General features: G+C 43.0%; 1 protein-coding gene across 2 annotated transcripts; it reads left to right on the top strand.

Annotated features, from left to right (window-relative positions):
* Positions 1 to 7,579: 7,579 nt before the first annotated feature.
* On the top strand, positions 7,580 to 23,765 carry LOC311340798 (uncharacterized protein). 2 transcript variants are annotated; one of them, XM_084465685.1, is made up of 5 exons: positions 7,580 to 7,637; positions 21,325 to 21,618; positions 21,840 to 22,103; positions 22,215 to 23,154; positions 23,318 to 23,765. In XM_084465685.1, exons 2-4 carry the CDS (start codon positions 21,327 to 21,329, stop codon positions 22,487 to 22,489), a joined length of 831 nt encoding a protein of 276 aa, XP_084321811.1. In that variant the 5' UTR covers positions 7,580 to 7,637; positions 21,325 to 21,326; the 3' UTR covers positions 22,490 to 23,154; positions 23,318 to 23,765. The 2 variants fall into 2 exon arrangements, with proteins under 2 accessions (XP_084321811.1, XP_084321810.1); XM_084465684.1 differs by having other exon boundaries at positions 7,620 to 7,907.
* The last annotated feature ends 891 nt before the right edge of the window (positions 23,766 to 24,656 follow it).

Raw genomic sequence — 24,656 nt, 5'->3', positions numbered from 1 at the left:
AGTTGACGCGCCACGGTTACCGTGCCGAGACGCGCGTTAACGCTGAAATGCGATATGCCGGGTGGGCCAATTGCATTACATTAATTGGGGACATTACATTATAACAGGGTCCGTGGGGGAAATTGTTGACGGGGGGGGGTGGGGAGGTACGGGATTACGGGCTGCCGGAGTTGACGCGCCAGGGTTACACAGAGACAAGCGTCAACGCGTTAACGCTGAAATGCGATATGCCGGCGGGCCAGTTCTGATAGACATTAGATATTATCTGGCGGGCTGGGTTAAATTACACTCCGGGCCGGATTAGGCCCGCGGGCCGTACGTTTGACACCCCTGCATTAAAGTCTACTAAAATCCATCCACCCTGTCCATAGCTCAATTAGGAAGTGACCTAGGGGTCAAGGACATTTGGGGTTGAGCTTAAGACCCTCTTTTATATGATCATATAAATATGATTTATATGATATTTGATATGATTTTATATGATATACCCGCTTAAGATCTCTTTTATATGAATGAGAGCCTCCATTATAAGAGGCCCTGTTTCATATGAAAGAAAGAGGGGCTCTAGCTCTACAGGAAGTGACTCACATACGTCTGGGCGAACCACTGAGACAGGCTGAAGGAGTTTCCACCACCTTCTCTTGATGAGGGGTAACACCGGTTAGTAACATTCATTTTACACCACTTCCCTTTTCTCTGGCTGTTTTACTGTTCGGTGGTATCCCTGAAGGCCAACATCACGATGTGATACCAGGAGAGAGGGCTGTCACTACCTCTCCCCTCACACGCCTGCTGGCAAAACCCCTCCGAGCAGGCAACTCTTGCAGGGTAAGTCTAGTCCTGTGGTGATCGTGGGCGGACGTAGTGCGCACATAAGTTCATACAGACACCTACCTCTTCCCCATAAACAAAGGTCAAAGTTCTGCCGTGGTGACTGAGAATAGAAAGTGGTGTCTGGGTTCCCAAACGCCCTCATGCTGTGTGCAAGCACCCACACATTCATGTGTGCGGTAAAACCCCCAACGCATTCTCACTGTCATGCCGAAACCTACGACGGCGCTCGTATATATTTCTGAAGAATAAGTTGGATCTGGTTTTAACCTTGTTTGGCGAAGCAGCTGGTAATGTCAGAGGCTCCGGACGAGCCCTGAAGTGCCGTCCCACCTCGATCTATAGATTAGTACTGGGTTTGATGTTCATGAGGACACCAAACCCAGAATAATCCCTTCCACCCTAATGGGGCTTTTGGCAGTCTACCCGAAACCCCAGGGCTAGTTTGTTATGAAGGATATGAAACCTTTGACAAACCGCAGGTTTGAGACCCATGATCAAGGAAACTATGAGTATTTTGCATTCCTCTCTTTATTGTAATGTAAAGCTTCCACGTACACTCATATGGAAGACAATGTGTACAATGCAGTGCAATGTGTTTGAATTTCTAAAACAACTATACTTGTCCTGGAACATTAACTGATTTGACTTTACCCCAACCAACCCATTCTAGTTAAATTACGAGATCAGTGTAGACTGGGCGATTAGTGCAGATGTCATTTATTGATTATTGATTGATGATGACTACTACTGCCTTGTCCCTAGGCTATGACAGAACATGGCCCTCTCTGACTGTCTCCTTTACAATATGGTGACATCAAACAGATGCTCCTCTGCAGAGGGAGGAGGTCCTGCTGGTCCTTCTGGACCTCCTCCCCTGGGGTCCTTCTGCTCCTCTTCTCCAGCCTGGGCTGGGTCCTTCTCGCCGACCTCCTCCTGCTTACTCCCCCCACCGTGTCCTCCACCTCCTCGCTCCTCCTTATCTTCTCCAGGTTGGTGGAGCACCAAATGCTCCTCCATGTTGCTGACTCCGCCCCTCATCCTCTCCATCACCCCCAATAGGAGGCTGCGGGCGGAGCTGCACCTGACTGATGGGCGACTAGTGAAGACCTCGTTGAGGATGCAGCACAGCAGCGCTAGCAGGATAATGCTGACCAGGATCACCAGCAGTACGGCCTTTGACCCTGTGACCCCGGAGGAGTTGGTTTCTAGGGAGGAGTTGGGTGGAGAGGAGCTGGTTGCTAGGGAGGAGTTGAGTGGAGAGGAGCTGGTTGCTAGGGAGGAGTTGAGTGGAGAGGAGCTGGTTGCTAGGGAGGAGTTGGGTGGAGAGGAGCTGGTTGCTAGGGAGGAGTTGGGTGGAGAGGAGCTGGTTGCTGGGGAGGAGTTGGGTGGAAAGGAGCTGGTTGCTAGGGAGTAGTTGGGTGGAGAGGAGCTGGTTGCTGGGGAGGAGTTGGGTGGAAAGGAGCTGGTTGCTAGGGAGGAGGTGGGTGGAAAGGAGCTGGTTGCTAGGGAGGAGTTGGGTGGAGAGGAGCTGGTTTCTAGGGAGGAGTTGGGTGGAGAGGAGCTGGTTGCTGGGGAGGAGTTGAGTGGAGAGGAGCTGGTTGCTGGGGAGGAGTTGGGTGGAGAGGAGCTGGTTGCTGGGGAGGAGTTGGGTGGAGAGGAGCTGGTTGCTAGGGAGTAGTTGGGTGGAGAGGAGCTGGTTGCTGGGGAGGATGCAGCAGGAGCCACCAGAGGAATCAGGCTGAAGGCTACGAGGATGAGGAGCAGAGCCATCTTCCTCACCACTGTGGAAGGAGAACAGCAGTGGATGTATGAGAACAACGGTCATATAAGAGCTGTCTCATGAGCTATCGTCATGCTACGCACATGATACAGGCACCTATAACGTAAATGAAATGATGAAGCTGAGCCCGAGTTGTGGTTTAGAAGAAGCCAATTTAAACTTTCTGCGGGGGACAGTGACATTTAAAGAAACTTGATGGTGCTGGATAATTTTCTCTCTTATGTAACCACACATTGAGAGAGAGAGAGAGAGAGAGAGAGAGAGAGAGAGAGAGAGAGAGATAGAGAGAGAGAGAGAGAGAGATAGAGAGAGAGAGAGAGAGAGAGAAAACCTGACCAGTGTGACTGACCTAAAACTAAGAAAATCCTTGACCAGGTACAGACTTGGCAAACACAGCCTGGCTGAAAGACTGCCATCTCTGTTGAGTGAAATGCAACAATACAATACAACAAACTCTAACTTCCCATAAACAGACTCATCCCACTGGACTTTAACTTCACTTTTTCTGTCTGTTCACAATGATTGCACTATTGCCCACATCCTACACATTGTAAATACTGTGCATGTCCAGTTTACTGGACTTCCACATTTTACTTTTTATATATTGAGTATTTAATATTCTAATATTTTCTATATATATATGGTTTTAATGTTTTACACCTTTGACCTCCTACTTGCTCACCTGCTTTGGCAATGTTAACGATTGTTTCTCATGGCCATAAAACCTTTTTGAATTTAATTTAATTGAGACAGATACAGAGCCAGAGACAGAGAGACAGAGACAGATACAGAGCCAGAGACAGAGAGACAGAGAGACAGAGACAGAGACACAGAGACAGAGACAGATACAGAGCCAGAGACAGAGAGACAGAGACAGATACAGAGCCAGAGACAGAGAGACAGAGAGACAGAGACAGAGAGACAGAGAGACAGAGAGAGACAGAGACAGAGACAGAGAGACAGAGAGAGAGACAGCGACAGAGACAGAGAGACAGAGACAGAGACAGAGACAGAGACGGAGAGACACAGAGAGCAGCAGATTTGGATGCAAGAGGAAATAGGAGGGAAAATTACGACATTACGAAGAAGTATTATAGTTATAGTTATAGTTATATATAATTGTAGTTTGAACCTGATTGTCTTTGTGAGAGAGATACATTTATGAGGTGAATATATGGACCAGTAAATAAAGATAAGTACGTTAGACTCACTTGCCTGTTCAGTTTCAGTAGATGTGGAACCTGTGGTGTTCGAGAGAACACGATGGAGAGAGAGGCAGGGAGGGAGGTGGGGCTGTGGTTTCAGAGCGAGAGAGAGACAGAAAGACAGAGAGACCAGAAGCAAACTGCTTCAACTCTGATGTTCTGAATTCTGATGTTGCGTGATAGAGAAATAAAATAAATCTCAATTTTCTGTGGTACTATTGTGTAATAATATTGTAGTATTAATCTATACCTAAAACGAAATAAAGGAAAAGATCAGATGGTACTTATTTGTTATTACAAAGGTACAGTAAATTACAGTTCAGAGAGTGCCACAAATATACACTAAATACAACACCAAACAAAACTATTACAGTTCCAAGACCATGAGGTAAGAAATGTCCCAAGTCTTAATCATATAATATGACAAAACTATGAGTTTTGGATATCAAGAAAAATGAATGTACAATATTTCGAAGTCCTGTCCTCTAGTGTTTAAAGGTGAACATTAATCCGTCGCAAGGCAATACTACAAACGTTCTTTCCTCATTCCTCCAAAAACAAAAGGTGCCATTTGAAGTGTTAAATAATACATTTAATTACCTCCAAGGACTTTCGAAGTTTGCAGTTGAAGGTAACGATTGTCATTATTTCAAACAACGGTTTTTTTTATTTGGAAGGTTTTGGGACGAGTTAGACACTAACAAATGGTTTCATTTTGCCGACTTCATGTTTCAAAATACGAAGTGAGAAGAATTGTTGGCATTAGGAAGGTGAAACAATAAGTAAATAGTTGTAAATAATTATTTCATTACATTATTAGCAGGTGTTATCGCCGCCCGCTGGTTTGTTATTGTATTTTCTTTCGGAAGGCAATTGCCAGATCTAATTCTGTACCAACTGCACCACCTTTGGGTCATAGCTGCCACTACAAGGGCAGGGCTAGGCCTCAGTATCCTAGTGACCTAATTGACAACACCTGAGTAATGGGGGTGGGGTTATATAGTAGGTTTTCACTTTCCTTCAGTTGGGCACCCTTTCGGTTGATGCAGGCGCGCTATTGGTTGGCTCGCTTTCACATCGGCACTTTGCTGTATTCTCTTTGATTCTATATTGTCTTTCATCTAACATACAGACACATTCACCGCATCCACCCACACACAAACCATATCCTTGCATTTAAACCAATTATCCCTAGACATTTGTTTCACCTTATCTTGTACCATTTCAATAAATAAACTTTTTTTCTTTTTGACTCCCTTTATTATGTGATGGTGCCCGAGTCCACCGTTACAGTTCACAAAATATAATTATATGAAAACGATATACTATAAATCAGATTATAAATAATTTAATATTGTAATTACTGAGATACATATGATTAATAATAAAGTGCAGATAAAGTAGTTCATACATTAATTATGAAGTTAAAAATAAGAATGTAGTCATATCACTAATATATAAATATGAATGAGTGACTGATTCACTGAGTCAATGATTCCTACAGGGGACAAGTATGAGCTCTGAAGCTCCACAAATCTAGTTTACATTGATCATTGTCGCCCGAGTTATGTAAAGCATCACTCCAGCGTAGCTGTATGCCGTACAGTACACCTTGTTAGAGGGAAACATTCACAACACAGTATGTAGGAAGGTCCATGTTACAGGCTACCGGGCTGACTCCTCTTGGGCTCCTCCAAACAACAAGGTTGCAGGGTGGTGGGTTTGAAAGGCTTATTGTAAAGGAGTGTTGATAATGATACATGGCCTGGGTTGCTGCGGGCTGGATGCACAGACGGCTAGCTTAGACGGTTGCTGGGCTGCCTCCCCTGTCCTTCCCTCCTCCACCGCCCTGTCAGGGGGTGGAAAGGCTAGTGCTGGGTGCTGGCTGTCCGTCGCCGCTCTTGGTGGCAAGCGTGTCCCTGGACAGCGCTTCTGGGTCCCAAGCGGTCTGGAGAGGCACCTGGGTAGCAATGTCTGTTACTACACACCACATTACACCTATTGGTGACTTTTTTGGGCGTCTCTGGACAGAAGGACACAGTGTGGTGATGTTGAAGCCGGTTTAAGGTAAAGTTTGTAGGTAATGATACATTGCTGGGTGCTCCATGTTGCCATGGAGGATGTACCCATGGCGATGGCTGGTTTAACCTGTGCACACTGATTACTTAATGTGCCACAGGTGTGCAGCCTCACCTAGCCCGAGAGTCCAGTCAGACTCGGCCAAGTGAGGCTGCTTAAACCAGCCATCATCCACACACACTCCCACAGTAGGCTGATGGTTCTAAACGATCGTTTTCTACCATTACATTACAGGTTGATCTCTCCTCCATCCTCCTAACTTTTACAAATTCCAGCCCTATTGTTCAGCATCCAATAGAGGAATGGTTGCTGGCTGGTTAAATCAGCCTCATCTGTCCTGAGTTGGAGACACACACACACACACACACACACACACACACACACACACTGAGCTCCGACATGTCAGTATTCATCTCCGGCTCTGCATGCAACAAACCTGCCAACACTGCAATAAACCGTTTTCTCTACACCCTCGAGAGTAGTACCAACAGGACCCTGTGGTCGGAGAAGCCCATAAAATTAGCCACCTAGATTGTGTAAGGCGGCAGCCACTGCTACAAGAGGTATTTGTCATCCTCTCAGAGTTCCACAAATGCTTTTAGCAAGTCGGACCAAAACATTTTATGTTGTATTTGAAATTCACCCGACACACCGTGGTGTTTTAAGTGTCTGAGAAGCTTCACTCTCTCTCAGATGCGGCCACCCTCACCGTTAGCTCGCTCTCTTGTCCTCGATAATTCTTCTGCTCCGTATTCGAAACTTGCTTTGACGTCACGAAAAGAACTGGCAAAAACATAGGATTCTACACCAATTCTCTAAATGAGACTTATTATCAGTGACAGAATGGCATAGAATGGATGGATCACTTCCATAGTTTTTGACTTGAGGAATATAGTGCAAAAGTGATTGGTTAGGCTACTCTAACCACGATGAAGAATAGCCTATATGATGTTCCCTTCTGAGCGCAAAGTGGCCAGTGAGTAATGATTCATTCAGGCCTACCTGTTCAGCTGCTAAATAATGTTTTTTTTCCATGTTTATTTATTTTATTTATCTATATGTGACCAAGCTACTATTAATACAAAAAAAACAAGAATAAACTGGAACCAGAGACAGCGACACAAGAAATGTGAACTTTATTGACTGAATGGATACATTAATCAAATCAACGATAAATGGACAAACAAAGAAAGTAAATGTGGGGCTAGACTGTCTTCAGGGAGGTTCGTTTAGAACAAGAGATTTCCTTTAGGTATCCCAGTTAAAAACATGGGGATGTTTCCGCCCCTTTATAGCCTACGTTTTTTTCATCTAGATGGCGCCAGATATCAATGTTATAACCCTCTTACGAATTGCTGCTGGCAATGTCTCTGTCTCTCTGGCAATCTATGAAATATAATATAGAATAGATGGCATTTGAGTAAATTACGTCTTTAGTTGTAGCAATGAGAATGATGGAAGACATGCTAGTTTTAAGTTTCTGATCATCTGATCATCTAATTATCATAGGGAAATCGAGCGGGTATGTCTGTGATGGGCAAAAATAACCTAACGGACACATTACATTACGAATATAGTCAACTCTGGGTCCAAACCTAACGAACACAACACACCACACATTCAACAGGGTCAAGATGACCCTCGAGCCCCCCTATCAGTCTGCGGAGAACACTCTGCCACAGCTGGATGGCGAGGACACACATATCACACAGAAAGACAACACAACCCGGAGGCTCAAGGTGAAGCAGAACTTTCACGGACGACCTCAGCGCTGTTAGGGACGTAGAATATTCGATCTCTCACGCTTTATGAATCAGTATTACCTTTGCTACTTTACTCAATAAATCCGAGGCCCTCGTGCTGACAGACTTTATTACCTCTCCGTCTCATTTTATCTGGTCAAGTAACTAGACAGACTGTTTTTCTCAACATCTGTGAGGCTCAGATAAAGCGGAACCATCCTTTGTTCTGTTTGGAAATGATCTCTGGAGGACTTCTGCTCATTTTAGGTAAACTTTTCCCCTCTTATCGATTATTTGCATTTTTCATAGCTATGCTTCTGCACAAGAGGTCTGGTATTTCTTTTCTTCATTTTACTTTTCAACAATAGAACGGTTGGCTATTATTCAAGCATTAAAAGCGGATTCATAAGTATTCCATAACTATTTCCGCGTTTAAAAGGGGGAATTCAATATCATAATAACAACAATGGGTAAGCGTAGGCCCTGCAAGTCAGGATGTAGACTATGAATCTGAATGAATAGTAGGTAATAGGTAGTGGCCATCTCCAAAATGCACCAGAATACAGGAAGTCAAATCTACCAAATTAATTTTTTTCTATTACTGCGCCCCACCAACAATTTTTAACACCAGCTGCCACTGCTGGTCTCATCTCTATGTGATGCCATCGCCGCCTCCATGTCTGTCTTATTCACTCCTTGCTCGTGTTCTTCTCCACTAAGACATATTGTCAAACAAACATTATGTTATAGCTTTTCTATATTCGTTTTTCCATATTAATAATATTAAGAAATTAATCTGTTGGTATCAAGTGGCTCCCCCTTTACTTCCACCTAATGTTAGACCAACCTCTTGCCTTCCCCTGTCTTTCCTAATCCACCATCCTCACACCTGAATGACATTATCTCACTGTTAAATATAACAGCCATAATTCAATTCTTAAATCAACCTAGTGATTGCATCAGATAAGACAACTTAAATAATAATAAATATTCAGTATGGTTGTGCTGCTGTTGAAATTACATTCACATTTTAGATTAAGTAGTAAGTATAAATATGGAGAGCCACTTAGCACAGACCTTTGATGAGAGAGAGATGTGACCCTGTAATTACAGCTTCCATGTCTCCAAACAGATGTAACTGTAGCCTGTATGTCTGACAGCCCAGCTAACATGAACAGCTAATGGTAGCACAACATCTATTGTGCCTCCTACCTTATATTTACCATTTTTTTCACCTTAATAACATTGAGATGTGTCATGCAGGGGCGCAGATGGGATTTTTGACCTGGGGGGGACCAAGCTGTCAGCAAATGATTTCAACTCAATAAGTTATTTTTGTGTAATTTGGGCTTTAACTAGCACTCAAGTAGTTACTTTCGTAATAGCCTATGGGCCAATAGTTTGCACTAAAAAGCCATTGGAGAATTCTTATTTGAAATCATGGATAAACAACAGTGAACATTGTTAAACAAAGGCCTACTTGATTAGCCATATATGATGAAACTGTTATTTGTCTGGAATGCCAATCATCCACAAAAACGTCATGCCCTGGGCAAAATATGTTTAATTTAAACATTTGTGTATACACTCAGAAGTGTAAACAACAACATATTTACATAAATTTAAAAAAGCCAAACAAATTTGCTGTCTAAACAGACTCACTGAAGGACCCAAAAACATCTCTCCTCCTTTCATTACCCTGAACATACTGCTGGGCAATTTCTTGTCTGTCCAGTCTGTCAAGCCTCTCTTGGTGAATATGGCACACAGCATACTTCATTCACAGGCAGTGAATGAAGTATTGATTAGACAGCGATTTATTAGATACCTAATAATATTAGATACCTAATAAACCGTTGGAACACGCAAGACCGGTAACCATAGCATAGCAACGCCGGTAAACAAACCCTGCAAAGCCCAATCCAGGTCTTACTGAAGGCATTTAAGGGTCAAAATATTATTAATAAATATTCGAATATATTCGAATATTAATATTAATAAACAAACAAACTTCGAATATGATTTTTGGGCAAAAGTCAAAGCCCTACTAGCTACTCAACATTACAAAATGATTAGCTGCCACATCTGGGAAAGTCAACAGGCAACAGGTGTAGGATAGCCTACTTACATTGACTGCGTTTACATGGACATTAATACTCCGATATTAATCAGAATAAGGTCTTAATCAGAATATGACGCTGCCATGTAAACACCATTCTCCGATTGCCTTAATTAGATTATGGTCATATTCGGAATAAGCATAATCTGAATAAGGTATGTGGAGTATTCCAATCATATTCTGATTATTGAGGCACATTCTAGTGTATACACCTTAATTGCATTATAACGTCCTTTCAGAATATTCGCAGCATTTTGCGACAAGCCGACAACTGAGTCACATTATGGCAACAAACTGACTTCAGAGCTGCCAACTCTCATGGTTTCACTGTGTGACACACGCTTTTGCCTGTTTACACACGCACACACGCCACACATCCAAATTCTCACGGCCAAAAAAAAAAGCTGAGACACGTTCGTTCCTTTCCAAACTCCCCGACGGTAGAGTGAGACAGCGGGAGAAACCTCAAGACCCCCCCATCAACAATCCCGATCACCCGCAATCCAACACTCCCCCCCCGTCAACAATCCCGGTCGCCCGTAATCCAACAGTCCCCCCCCCCGTCAACAATCCCGGTCGCCCGCAATCCAACACTCCCCCCGTCAACAATCCCGGTCGCCCGCAATCCAACACTCCCCCCCCGTCAACAATCCCGGTCGCCCGCAATCCAACACTCCCCCCCCCCCCCCCCCCGTCAACAATCCCGATCGCCCACAATCCAACACTCCTCTCCCCTCCCCCCCGTCAACAATTACACCCGCGGACCCTGCTATAAAGGTATGCATTACAAGATTCTACAGCCAAAACCCAAAAGTTGGCAGCCCTGTGACCTACAACGCGTGTTGTTTACTCGTGACACACGAGTCTCACATTTGTTATGTTGTACGCGAGCAGATACCGTTTACGTTTCGCGAGCAGATAACGTTTAAGTTTCATATTTTCAAAGTTGTTCGTGAGCATAATAATCAATAAGAAAACCAAAATTATAGTATAGGGTAGAGCGTTGCTATGGAAATGTAACCCTTATTTTTGGTCTGGTAGCGTCCTCCGGTCACTTCAGGATCATGGGAACATTCGGGTTACAAATAAATAAGTCAATGCAGTTGTTCTCAGTGTTTGTGAGAAACACTGCTTAATCAGTCTATGCTGGGCTACATGTAAACGGGGAATATGAACAGAGTATTCTTTTAATAACTCATGTAAACACCTTAATCGCAATATTACCATAATCAGAATAAGGTCCATAATCGGGTTAAGGTTGTCCATGTAAACACAGTCATTGTTTGTTTTTTGAAAAAACGCTCTGATTGTTTTTTGCTTCTTCATTTTGTTTCTTCGTTGAAGCACCCGCTCTGTCATAGTAGACAATGATCACCGCAACAGGTACAGGCGCAGCTGAGCTACCAGTTCCTCTTTAGGACCCTGGGGAGTGAGAGTCGTGCCTTATGGTGTGTTCGATTTACACTGAAAGTCTGAACTTGGAGCCCGGAACAACGTAACCTCAAAGTTGAGTTCTCCCAGACACAAACGCCGGGCTCTCAATGCGCGCTGCATGTAAATTAGTCTAACTAACGGAACATTAATCCTCCGTTTTACCGGTGTTACACCGAATTCTGCGACCCACCGAAAAGTGTGACCCCAGGGGGCGGGTCTTTCTTTTCTTGATACAAACGTTAATTCTAAACAGACTTTTACACAGTAGCCTATAATAGGAAATGCTCAAAGGTAAATCTACGTAATTAAAGACTGACTGTAGCTTTTAATGGGGAAAGAAGCAACGGTGATGGACCGTACTAAACGCCCTATCCATTGTCTGGGTCTGTAAAATGCTTATCAAATCAAATCAATTTAATAACATGGTGAGGGAGTGGGGAGATCTTATGTTTTATTTATGTTTTTGTTATAATGCATTGCACACCGTTTTGTCGACTTCATGCCTGTCTACTTCAAACTCGTGCTGCGTGCATGTTGCAGAAAATGTGCAACAGCGCCCCCTGGGGTCACACTTTTCGGTGGGTCGCAGAATTCGGTGTAACACCGGCAGTGTTTGTCGCCTTATGTAGGGACAGAGTGGGGCGGTCACTATGAATCTGAGGGGGACATATCCCCCCCGTCCCCAGTGCCATCTGCGCGCATGGTGTCATGCATGGGATTGGTACCATGGGGTTAAAATTTAAATTTAGCTATCAGCAACATTGGTTTGCATTAAGCTTGCTGTGGCCTAAACCCTTAGCTGCTACATATGCACTGTTAGCAAACACTAGCTAGTCTGTTACCATGAATATTTCAGGGTTGCGGGGGGGGGGGGGCAGAGCCGCATATAGATAGAGTTCCGCCAACTCTGTTTAGAACGTTCAGGAAAATTCTGTCGTGGATTGGTTCAAAGGTAGTCACGTGTTTTGTGTACGCCATCTTACAGACCAAACATTAATCAATCGTCATTATCATGCTATCAAGGCAAGTGCAACAACTTACAAGAGAGGAATATATATCTGTAATATCATTACTTTTCGAAAGAAAATGCTGTGTTGTGCAGCCTATGGTTGCTCTGTAAGGCCCGGACGTGGTAAACGTCTGCATCATTTTCCTCGGGTCCCGCAATTTCCCTTAGGAAATTTCCCCTATGAAATTGTGGGAGCAGAGGGTCAGAAGGATTAACTGGAAGCCGAATAATTTTTCCTTGTTGTGTGAGGTAAGAACATTTCTATCATTTCTATCATGGACTTTGTAAAGAAAACACATTTGGAAAATATTGTTGTACCCCATCAATTCATGGCATGCTTCGAAAAAAGTACTAACCAAAGTGAATTTGATTTGAACTTAGCCTAGTAGTGTTAAGCTACATGATGCTCGCTAGCTCTTTGCGCCTTTTTTATGCTAGTGCTAGCACTGAACTCCGGGACAAACAACCTGCATCTGCCGTCTGTATTTTTCCACCAGGCTCTTTTATGCATAAGTATGCATAAGTATGCACTGGTTAGATGCCATTCTGTGAAAATCGATGCAATTTTTAGAATGACAAATAATGACAAATATTAATACTACATCATTGCAAGGCTAGCCTACTTGAAGTGCTATCTTTCTGCACTCCCACGTTTTACCCTGCATTCTTTCAAAACACCGGCTGCATTGTCTTTGTTTATGTTCATGCATGTCAGAAATATTGTGATTAACTTTGCATGGAAATCATGTGGATATATTGCAAACAGATGCCCTTTTGCAGCATTGCTTGGTCAGCTATTTCTCGAGTTACAGATATTACATGGTCAGTTTGTGTTTGCTGGAGAGATTTATGTTACTCTTGTCTAGAGTCTAGTGCAAACTGCATGGTGCCAAAGCTCTTATGTAATCCATGCAATAACTATGCATTGGTTAGTTGCCATTCTGTGAAAATCCATTACCATCATTTACTTTCTCTTTGAAATTGCATTAAAATGTCTGACTCTGTTTGTAGGACCACTTTGATGAGACACAGTTAGAGAGTCACAGAGCTGATGGTGTTAGGAAGCTCAAGCCGAATGCCATCCCAACACTGTTCGTCTTCACCCCACCGACACCGCCCAGCAGACCCACCAAACGAAAACGGCCTGAAGATGAACCATCTCTTGGTGAACGCTTTCCACATCATCATTCCTATTCCGATACCGCTACACCTTGTCCTGCACCTCCACCAGAAGACCAATCAGGTAACAATAAATAAATTATGCTGAATAAAACTCATTGCACAATTTTAAATTATATTAATATTTTTATTACAAGTGACAATACATGCAAACTATTGAACACTAGGAAAACATGCTGTAATGTCAATCAAATGATGATGATGATGATTACACCTTTAAATTCCTGTCAAGTAGTCCCAATGAAAAAAAATTGAAAAAAACGGTGCATAATATAACACTTTCAGTAATTCACATTTCACAATTCACTCTGCATGCATGTTAACAAATTTAGTAAATGTTGATCATGTTGCTTCTTCTTCTTTCATCTTAATATATTCTAGATAGTCAAGTTGACTACGATGAGGATGATGATCTGACAGACAACCCTTGTACTGGTGGCAGTGTGAGCGAGGAGACAGCCAGCGGAGAGACAGCCAGCGGGGAGACAGCGGCCAGGGACTGTGGCAGTAGTCAGATCTGTGGCAGTAGACAGCCTATGAGAAGCAAGTCAAAGCCTTGAGGAAACAAGTATGGTCTCTCCAGCGGATGCTCGCTAAGGAAAGAAGAGAGAAGTTGTCAGTGATCAGGCTGAACAAAGGCCTTGAAAGAAATTTGGCAAGCGTCTTCAATCCAAATCAAGTACTGAAACTAAGTCAGTCAAGCACACGGGGGACGAAGTGGTCCGCTGACACCATCAAAAAGGGTCTTCAGGTAAAGTTTGCTTGTGGTTCAACAGGATACAACTTGCTTCTTTCCCAAAATCAACCTCTGCCATCAGAAAGGTCCTTGCAGAGAAGATTGGAGGTGGTCCCCATACAACCTGGAATCATTCATGAAGTTTTTGAACTCATGCAGTTAAAAATTCAGGCAATGAGAGAAGAAGAGAGGGAGTGTTGCCTCACTCTTGATGAAATGTCCATTCAAGCTGGTGCACAGTATGACAGGAGTACAAGCTGTATTCGAGGAGACGTGACTTTGCCTGATCACAGCAGTGATGCGACACATGCCCTTGTTGTCATGCTGGGTGGGGTAACAACCCGATGGAAACAGACTGTTGCATATCACTTCATTGGCAATTCTGTGGATGGTACAAAATTGAAGCCACTTATTCTTGAAATTTTGCAGAAAGCCAAAGAGATTGGCTTGCATGTTACAGCAGTTACATCTGATATGGGGGCTTCAAACCGTGCATTATGGCTGAGTTTTGGAATAGTGCCCTCTAAGTTTAGCCTGACAGTAAACAAAATACCACATCCCATGGAAGAGGGCAGATTCCTTCATTTCATCGCTGATGTGCCTCACCTCATCAAGAACATGAAGGTTGCCCTGGTCAATGGAAATGACATCACATTAGGGAAAGACGTCGTTGAGAAGTTTGGGTTAAGATCTAACAAAGTCACAGTGAAGCATGTGAAGATGTTACATGATTTTCAAAAAGACCTAGACCTTAAACTGGCACCGAAACTCAATGACAGCATACTGACACCATCACACTTTGGCAAAATGAAAGTCTCCCATGCTCTTAACTTCTTTAGCCATGCAGTGAGTTCCGGTTTGCGCTACTTGGTGGATGCTGACGGATATGATCCAGTCCTAGGTACCACAGCAGGGTTTTTGGATTACTTTAACAGGTGGTTTGACCTGATGTCGAGTCAACATCCTGTCATGGCATTAAGTCACCACAACCATAATTCGTATGAAGCTGCAATTACTCACCTCCACTCTGCCATATGGATCATTTTTTTGTGAAAAAGGCCACTGGAAGCCGGTGCAGGCAGGTGTTGTACTTTCAACATCCTCAATTCTCGATCTGCAGTCTAATCTCTCTCCAGGGGGCATAAATTCGTCCTGACGTCTCGCTTTTCTCAGGACTGTCTAGAAAATCTCTTTGGATGTATCCGGATGAGGAATTCAACCCCCACTGCTCTTGAGTTCAAGCAGGCACTGAAAATAATCACTGTTGCACAGTTTTTAAAATGCCCCTCTCACGGTAGTTATGAGGAAGATGATCGTACTTTCCTTGCAGAGTTCCTTGACCAGCCTTTGACCTCAGGAAGAAGAAGCCCGGTCATTACACCACCAGTCAGTCTTGAGTTACTTGATTTACCATCGTCTTCAGGCCTGGCCGATGCCGAAAGGAGCAGCTTGCATGACGTCACTGGTTACTGTGTGAACAAAGTGCTAAAAAAGATAAAAATGTGCCCAGAGTGTGTCAAGGCTGTTAAGTCTGAAAGTCCTGTGAAAGCCCTGTGGTAGAGACTTACTGCACTCAAAGAGTACAAGGACGGCTGTTTAGTCTTTTGCACAGATGAGTGCTTGAGACTTTTTGAGAAGGCAGAGCAGCTGTTTAGGGCCAGTGAGGGTCAACTGTCTGGTAAGGAAAATCTGTTGACACAACTTGTCGATCAGGCTGAACATCACACCCAGGACATCAATTTGCCAACCTGCCATGGACTGAAACACTGTCTTCTGTTCCAGTTTTTCGGTGCAAGGTTGCACTTCTATGCCCGGAAACAAGGACGACAGAGGAAAGATAACATCAAGAAAAAACAGTCAGGGAGTGCACTAGGAAGCAAGAGTATGGCCATGCGAGAAATGGTGGAAAAGTTGAAATAATATAACCAAAGATGTGTAATAGAAAATGTATACTTTTACCGTAATATTTGAGATCTGTTTTAATGGCTATTCCCTGATTTCACTGTTGTGATTTGAATATGAATTTCCTGTTGGAGGATCTTCCTGAGAGTCTGTTGTTTAAATGTTGTACAAATGATTGTGTTCACTTGCACTTTTGCATCTAGAATGTATTATAAGCTATAGTGTAAGAAGTAACCAAAGTTATTTTTTATATTGCTAATGTCTGATTCATTTTTTCAGAGAAAACAACTCTTTAATTGATAAACAAAATCATACGTGTCTGATCTTTTTTCCCTTGGGCATTAGTCATCAGTCAGACATTTAACAATAGACAGTCTGATCATGGCACCTAAGTAGGCTATGGGAGTGAGATTGATGCTGAAAGTGTGAGTGTCACGCCAGGTGCGTGAGAGTTGGCAACCCTATTTGCAAGCCTCCAAGCACAGACGTCACACTTTAAATCCTACCTTGCCTTTCACCATCCACTTATTTAACTGCTGTCTCATCCAGTGGCGATTTCTCTAAGACTGCAAGGGAAGCTTCCCCTAAAATTTCAAAAATTAAATGGTCAAATATATACTGTTGTGTTAACATTTCATTGACTAAAAATGCGTTAGAACACGTCCATCTCGAAGACGAGTTCGTTCAGAATCAGCTGCTTATCACAGGTCGACTGACTCGATTTCCTTCTCATACACTCCCCTAGCGTCACAGTGCATTTGCCTGTTGAAGCTCAGCGTCCATCCACTTCAATGGGGCTGCATAGAACAGCTTTTCTTAGTGCGTCGAAAGTCGACGGTCATTGGATAATGCTTCGATTATGTCCCTCCCACGGACGCTCAGCGTCTCTGGGGGTGGATAGACCTCTGAAGGGGAATTTACACCACAGGCGAGAGAGAGACGTGAGCGTAACGTAGGCGTATCAATTCACACCGCCGCCGTTTATTTCGCTATATTTTCTTAACTTATTTGCTTAACTTACGCTTCACTATATAAAGTGAAGCGTAAGTTAAGCTTTGGTCGGCCATGAGATGGGCGTAAAACGCTGCCGGTGTAAATCAGTGCACTAGTTTGAATTAATTCTATCTCTAGCTGAAGTCGGACGTCTGACGGCCGACTAAAAAACGCGTCTAAAACGTCTGCGGTGTAAATTAGCCTTGAAGAATAAGTCCCGCCTCCAAGGCTCCGGTTCCCTCGGTCAAATGTCAATCTGAAATAACATGGGGTTTTTGAATGATCGTACATAACAAACTCTGTAGGTGGCGGAGAAGTAAAAGCACATTTTCCATCTAGTTTCGACTGTGTTTTCAGATTGTCTGTGCCATTAAAGAAGTAAACGATTATTAATGCTACTTTAACGGCACCGACAATCCAAAAACACAGTCGAAACTAGATGGAAAAAGTGTGTAGTTCAAAACGTGACGCATCTTTTACTTCTCTGCCACCTACAGAAAATGCAGGAAATCGCATCTTAGAAATTCTAAATTTTCTGGGGGAGGACCTCCAGACCGCCCTCAGGGCTAAGCCCCGGATGTACACAAAGTCTGGCTCCGCCCCTGGATCCATCTCTTCTCTGCTGTTGTGCGAGTGTTGCTGAGGGAGGTAGCCTATTTGATTGATTCACTGAATTGTCCAATCGTGTGGTGATAAAAAAAACAGAAAAGCCATACCATTGGCCTGGGGCACACACTGGTGCGACCCGATGGCGATTTTTTTTGCGCCAATGAAAAGCCGTCTCTGCTTGATAGACAACAAAAGGTTTGTGAGCTTACGTTGACTTCAACTTGGCCAGCGCCCCTGACCTGAAGGAGGGCTTTATTTCGAATGACCAATAACTAGCCTAGCCCAAATCATTGATGTTCAGACACATTTAAATGGTTGCTGGCAGTTGCAAGGCGATTTTTTTTCTTTTTGTTATTTGAAATGCCGGAACAACAGCACTGTGGTGATTAATTTTACATTGTAAAAAGCCAGGCAAATTTGAATTGAAGTTACCTGGCACAGGTGGCCAATTTTGCCCGTCATATTTGAAACCCATTCCCAGCATGGTTGGCGCGTTTACACTGACACCGATTACACCGAGGTAATATACCGTCTTGATTTTGCACCCCAATGTCCCCTCTCGAATCCTACACATATTAGGGGTTCCATTTTCATGTAAATGCGATTAGACGGCATCGCGGTACCAGGAGCAGGACTTGGGTAGAGGTGTTGATGATGTAGCAACATGAGTAGTTCTTACTGGAGAGACGGTGAAATCCACAAGCTGAGAACCATCATAGGAGAGAAGGCGAAGAACATTCAGAGTATACAAATTACTCTAAAGAGGTCTATGTGCAAAGTCCAGCCTACTCCAACAAACCAAGAAAGCCGGCTCCTGGACAAAGGAGGAATATACCCCCTCAGTTTTACAAAAGCAAGACAGTAAAATTGTAACATCTGCCAAGCAGCGACCGTACCTCCTTGCTGCTTGGTAGTGTAAAAATGCCATAAAGGAATTCCCGGCCAGACATAGCAGCTTGCTACAACTTAAACATGAGATTTGACTGGGGCACAACAGATTAAACCTGGCACAGGTCCCATAGGTCTAGTGACGCCTAACAGCTGGAAGTGCATATTTGCATAAAGTTAACTGAACTTTTTTCTCGCCCCATCAACGCAAAGCAATCCCCCGCCCGTACGCGAGCCTTCCTACAATCCCCTGCCCCACGCATGTCATGGAGAAGACAGGACTATTTAATGTATGCTTACATTAAGACTCTTCTCCTGTAGAATGAGCCCTGAACACAGGTTTAGAGTTTCTTATACTGTTGAGAGCTTGGTTAAAGTAGGACATGTTCACATCGGGAGCTTTATGGCTCTCGAACAAGGAGATGTGTGCATAGCGGTTGGAAAACATGAGGTTGTAAAACTATGATCGATAGTTGGACTATCTATAATAGCTAGAACTATAATGGGCAGTGGTGTGGTACGGTCAGCCACGGCGCGGGGGCTTTCTGGGACATTTGAATTTAGACAGCTATTCACATCTCGCCCTGCTCCTTAAGTTATGTATTATTTGTGTCATTCATTTTGTCATTGTTTTCTGTTACTTTATATTACGCTCATTTCCTCTTGTTTCAGATGTATCTCTCCTGCCGTGTGTATCCTGTTCCTGTGTCTCCTGTTACCTGTCATTGTCCTCCCTCACCTTGACTGTCTTCACCTGTCCCACATTATCATTCTGCTATTTTCTTTAGTCAGTGTGTTTCCCTCCCTCTGGGACGGTTCCTCTTAGTACCTTTGTGTCTAGCATCCCAGCATTAACTTCTTTGTGATCTCCTGAAAACCTCCTGACTGCTTCCGTACCCCTTTGTTCGTCTATCATTTTGTACCTCTGCCCTGAACGCTACTGTATTCCCATGTACCGAACCATTGCCTCCAGTAAAGACCACTCTCTGATTCTACCTGCTCGTCGTATGAGTCGTGCCTTTGATTCCAACACTGGTTTGTACCAGCGTTATAATTATTTAGATCCTGCCCCTCCCAGAAGGGTCCCTGAGAATCCAACTATCTTGGTGGTACAAAACTTTCTAGGTCTATACCTATATATATCTATATCTATATCTATATCTATATATTTAAATTAGTGAGGTGAGCTTTTGGTTTTTGGTGTGTATTTCCATACTTATTTTCATTCATATAACATATAGGCAAGATAGTGAGCATACTTTCTTTATATGTATAGTATATAATAATTATTTAAATTTATAGTATTTTTCCCATATACCAAACTTACATCCTAACAATCGGGGCCATAAAGACGAACTCAGTACTGCGAAGGTAGGCCTACACACAACATAGCGATATATGTACCACACACAGGTTCAGCAGTCACTCCACTTTTCACCACCTCAACGGCCCAAAGTTTGATATATTTACCCAGTTTCTATATTGGACACTGTAGAGGACACTTTACACAATATCTGCAGATAGTAAAAACTATAACAAATAAAACTATTATTCTATAAATGTTTACAAAAAAGGTTTATACTGTTTAGGCCAGAGGGGCACTTTAGCCAATCAGGGTGAGGGGGTGGCGGCCTGGGCCAATGCAGCCTTCGTGAGTGATCGGAAATTGCATTTCGATATTGGGACCAGAGCTGACCAGATGCTATTGGATCATACTCAGCACCCCCTCCATGTGGGCGGTCTGAGACGGTTTGGCCAATGGGATGCATGAGGTCTTTGGGTTAAGGTACTCTTTGTAAGAATCAGAAACTCCCGCTGGAGCTTGTGCATTCAGACCACTGGAGTATGGACTGTGTGGTTTGAGACAAGAACAATCATAACCTAACGTTAGTTATAGTCCTCACTCATCAAAGAAAATCCACTGGTTTCATGCTAATAGCCATTAGCATACAACCAGTTGATTTTCCTCTATCTCAATCTACATCCCCAAAGGGCTTCACAGACCAGCTGAAACCTGTCTGAACACATCTAACCTCCCCCCCAACTGCTGAAGCCTATTGTGCAGCTGTAACTGAACACGACGACTGAGCAAACAATGAACCATCTGCCTGTGTGATAAACATCGGAAACCTTTTGGTTTCAACCTGGTTTGGTCAATGATTAACGTGTCATGCAAGCCTTTCTATAGGTCCCAGAGATACAGTACATTTAAGAAGAGACTTTGCACTTATTTCACAAATGTGAAGTGTTTATTAATGCTGGGGCACAAGCAGAATGTTAAAAGCACCTTTTATGAGACTTTCCAATCCTTTTACATTTTATTAAAATGGTCCATTAAATAGGATGGACCAATGAGACCCTGGTGAGCCTGGTGATGCTGTGCATTGGTTGATTCTGATTAGTGCGGTCCACCTTTACTACAGTCTATGTAATAGGCCAACCATTTATTTGGCTGAATATCCCAAATGGATAACCCATAAGTCCACCATTTAACAGGGAAGGCTTGAAAAAACATCCCATAAATTGCTAGAATGCCCACAAAATACCCACATCCTACCAGTAACACCCTGCGGGTGCTCACAGAGGCACGAGTACCAGTAGGATACTAAAGTATGGTACAACAATAATACAGTAGGGGACTTCAATAGTATAGTAGGGTACTACAATAGTATAGTAGGGTACAACAATACTACAGTAGGGTACTTCAGTATTACAGAAGTTAACTACAGTACTACAGTAGGTTACTAAAGTATTTCCATAGGGTACTATGGTTACAGGGCTGTTTGACTGAGCGATGTCTCCTGATTTGTTACAGTGATGACGTCATCTGCTGCCCAGGAAGTCAAGCAGAACCTGATCTCCACTGTGGGAGGAGAGGTCACCATACCTGAGCCTGTCAAGAGTCGTGGATTTCTTCTGAAAGATGGACGTCTTATCGCTTCAGTGAGAAATAGTGTGTTGGGGATAGAAAATAAAGCTTTCCTGAACAGAATTTACTGGGACCGAGAAACTGGGCGGTTCACTATAAGAATACTGCAGAGCAACGATTCAGGGGATTATACTGTTGATGGTAACGACACTCCTGTATTATTCAGGCTGAATATTTATGGTAAGTAACATTGACATCTTCTCATTGTGATCAAGACCTTGCTCATCTACTGTATCCAGACAATGTGAGTTGTACACGTTTAGAGGGTAGCATAGAAGACAAACGGTCAAGCTGTATACTAGAAGGTAGTGGACATGTCTAGGAGTGGTCAAGCTGTATACAAGAAGGTAGTGGACATGTCTAGGAGTGGTCAAGCTGACCTTGTGGTCTTCTGTCACCAGATGCCGTTCGGGAGCCCAGAGTAACGTCTGAGAGCAGTGAGGGCTGCACCCTGCTGTGTGTTGTGGACCAACTGAGTGGAGGGACTCTCTCCTGGTATAAAGGAGAGGACCTTGTGAACCAGAGCAGCACCCAGCTCTCTCTCTCTCTGACTGTGGACCGGCTGGGTCTCCAATCCTCCTACCGCTGTGTGTCTGCCAACCCTGCTGGTAACCTCACCCGGTCAGTCGACGCAAATACGTCCTGCCCAGTAGAACAGCCCACTGGTAAGAAGTCCTCACACACCCTGCCTCCACTTGGACTACACAGAAAGCTCAAAGACACTGCTTATGTTGTGGAGCTTATAGTGACGTGAGTGTTGTGACTCTTCTGTACAGGTGATGAAGATAAAGAGGAGTCCATCAGGCTGATCCCGATTGTGATTCTGATCGTCTGTGGTGTTATTACATTCATCCTATTCGTATCTGTAATCATATTCTATGTTGACAGACATCTCCAAGGCAAGGTTTTTTTTTCATACAAATGTTCTTGTTGGTTAGTGACAATGGTCTGGAGGCTTAACATATCATTGTGGCTAGATGTTTCCTGTGGGAGTTGTCCTCGGTTATCAGTTCTTCCTGTTGTGCTGCAGGTCGCACCAGCTACCTCATAACAATCGGTTATTAATAATTCATTGGTGTGGCATTACAAGCCACACTCATTGTTATTATGATTTCTGTCAGTTTATTTTCTTCCGTCGTATTTTCTTCCTTAGTCCTCCTACAGTTGTTGTGTGTCTACTTTAAAGTGTGAATATTCAAATGTGTTCCCTTGATGAAACACACACTTATCTATCTATCTATTTATCCATATATCTATCACTCTTTATATCTATCACTATCTGTCAATGTATCTATATATCTAGATCTCTATAGATATGTAAGGAATCAAAATAAGCATAAAAAAGATGAAGATGTATTGAATCTCAATTTGTAGAAAAATAGAAAATAGATTGACCGCAAGTTTTTTCCCCAACGCACACATGAAGCAGCAGTCTCTCATAGTAGAAACAGCCATGGTGCCTGAACTTCCCCTTATGGATATTAAATAAATTGAGTGTCCACATGCTTCCCATGGCGGTGTAGGTAGCAGGAAGATAAAGGAATGTGGAAATCCTCTCTGTACATCAGACCCTTTCACTCCATGACTTATAGTCGTACTTGGTCAATACTTCAAAGTTTCTGTAGGCCGTTTTTGTGAGAACCAGTTTTATTCATTCATTTTGGCCTTCTTCTGTTTGTAGCTTCAATCCAACAGAAGGGTGGCATTACACAGCAGGTAGGTGCTCTGTGGGTGCATATGAACAGTCTAGTCCACTTTACTACAGCCCTTCATTATTACACCACCCTTCCAAACCCTAAGCCTGTATGTTTGTATGTGTGTTCATGTTTTGTGTGTGTGTGTGTGTGTGTGTGTGTGTGTGTGATTCTGTTCACTATAGGAGGAAGCTGAATACGGCCGCTGCAACACGCACGTCAGATACAACCAGATACAAGCCAAAGAGAACTTAAAGGACTAAACGCTCTTGAATCAAACCATCAAAACCAAGTACAATCAATCACAAGAGGACATGGAATGACCCTACAAGTACATTGGATCACCATATAGGTAGTCAATGCTCGTACAAGTACTCTTATCACAAAGACTAAAGTGCTAAAGTTCTTTGCCATCATTCACTTCAGGGAGAAGTCTTTGCTTATTTGACGTTGTTTTGTATCGAACGTTTTTACCTTTTTATAATGAGCGCTTTGTTGAAGAAATGCATTTGGCTAGGGGTGGAGAGTTCTCATCTGTTATCACCATGTTTGCATACTATACATTTCAGTAAATAAAAAGATGAATTAACAGGAACAGGGTGGGCTGTTAAGTATTTAAGCATGAGAACACCTGGAAAGGAGTTTTGTCATTACCAACCAAACATTTTAATGACCATCCATTCTTAAAAACTAGCCGCCGGACAGCTGTCAGGGCGAAGTCACGTCAGGATGCAACCCATATTCGCAACCACAATTTGACCGTATGTTGAATAAATATAAATTGGTTATGTTGATTATATATATATATATTAACGGTACAGTAAAAAAAACAACAGTAAAAACAGTAAAAAAAAAAAAACTTGGGAGGCTTTAAATGGACATCATGTTATAACACACACATTTATTAACATCCTGAGAGTTTTGGCGTTGAAGTTATACTCAAATACTAGGAAGGTGAAGGTGGGGGCTTGGGTCAGGGCGGTGTCATAAATACTTGGCCTGTTAAGCCCTTTGAGACTGTAATGGTGATTAAGGGCTATACAAATAAAATTGAATTGAATTGAAGGTAAATTATCAATCACATGAATGACCTACCCTCTGTCTGGGAGACATTAAGGGACTCTCTTGTTCAATGCGGACGAGATTACCAGCAGAAATATTACTATTAAAACAGTCAAAATAGATTTATGAAATGATACACATCAGCAATGTACACACACATTGTACAGTACTTGTGGGTCCCAAGCCGTCTGGAGAGGCGCCAGGGTGGCAATGTCTGTTGATGAAAAGTGATTGGTTACTCTAACCACGATGAAGAGCACTGATGTTCCCTTCTGAGCGCAAAGTGGCCAGTGACTTGAGTAATGATTCATTCAGGCCTACCTGTTCAGCTGCTAAATAATATATGTTTTTTTTCCATGTTTATTTATTTTATTTATCTATATGTGACCAAGCTACTATTAATACAAAAAAACAAGAATAAACTGGAACCAGAGACAGCTACACAAGAAATGTGAACTTTAT

This window comes from Micromesistius poutassou (assembly GCF_964030765.1).
Source record: "Micromesistius poutassou genome assembly, chromosome: 3".
Classification (NCBI taxonomy): domain Eukaryota; kingdom Metazoa; phylum Chordata; class Actinopteri; order Gadiformes; family Gadidae; genus Micromesistius; species Micromesistius poutassou.
Note: the sequence above shows the minus strand (reverse complement) of the source record. Positions and strands in the feature narration are given on the sequence as shown.

Coding starts and splice junctions, on each gene's coding strand:
- LOC311340798 (XM_084465684.1), top strand. CDS start 7,877: ATGATCTCTGGAGGACTTCTGCTCATTTTAG. Junction 7,908..21,324: donor AGGACTTCTGCTCATTTTAG/GTAAACTTTTCC, acceptor GATTTGTTACAG/TGATGACGTCATCTGCTGCC. Junction 22,104..22,214: donor CCCAGTAGAACAGCCCACTG/GTAAGAAGTCCT, acceptor TCTTCTGTACAG/GTGATGAAGATAAAGAGGAG.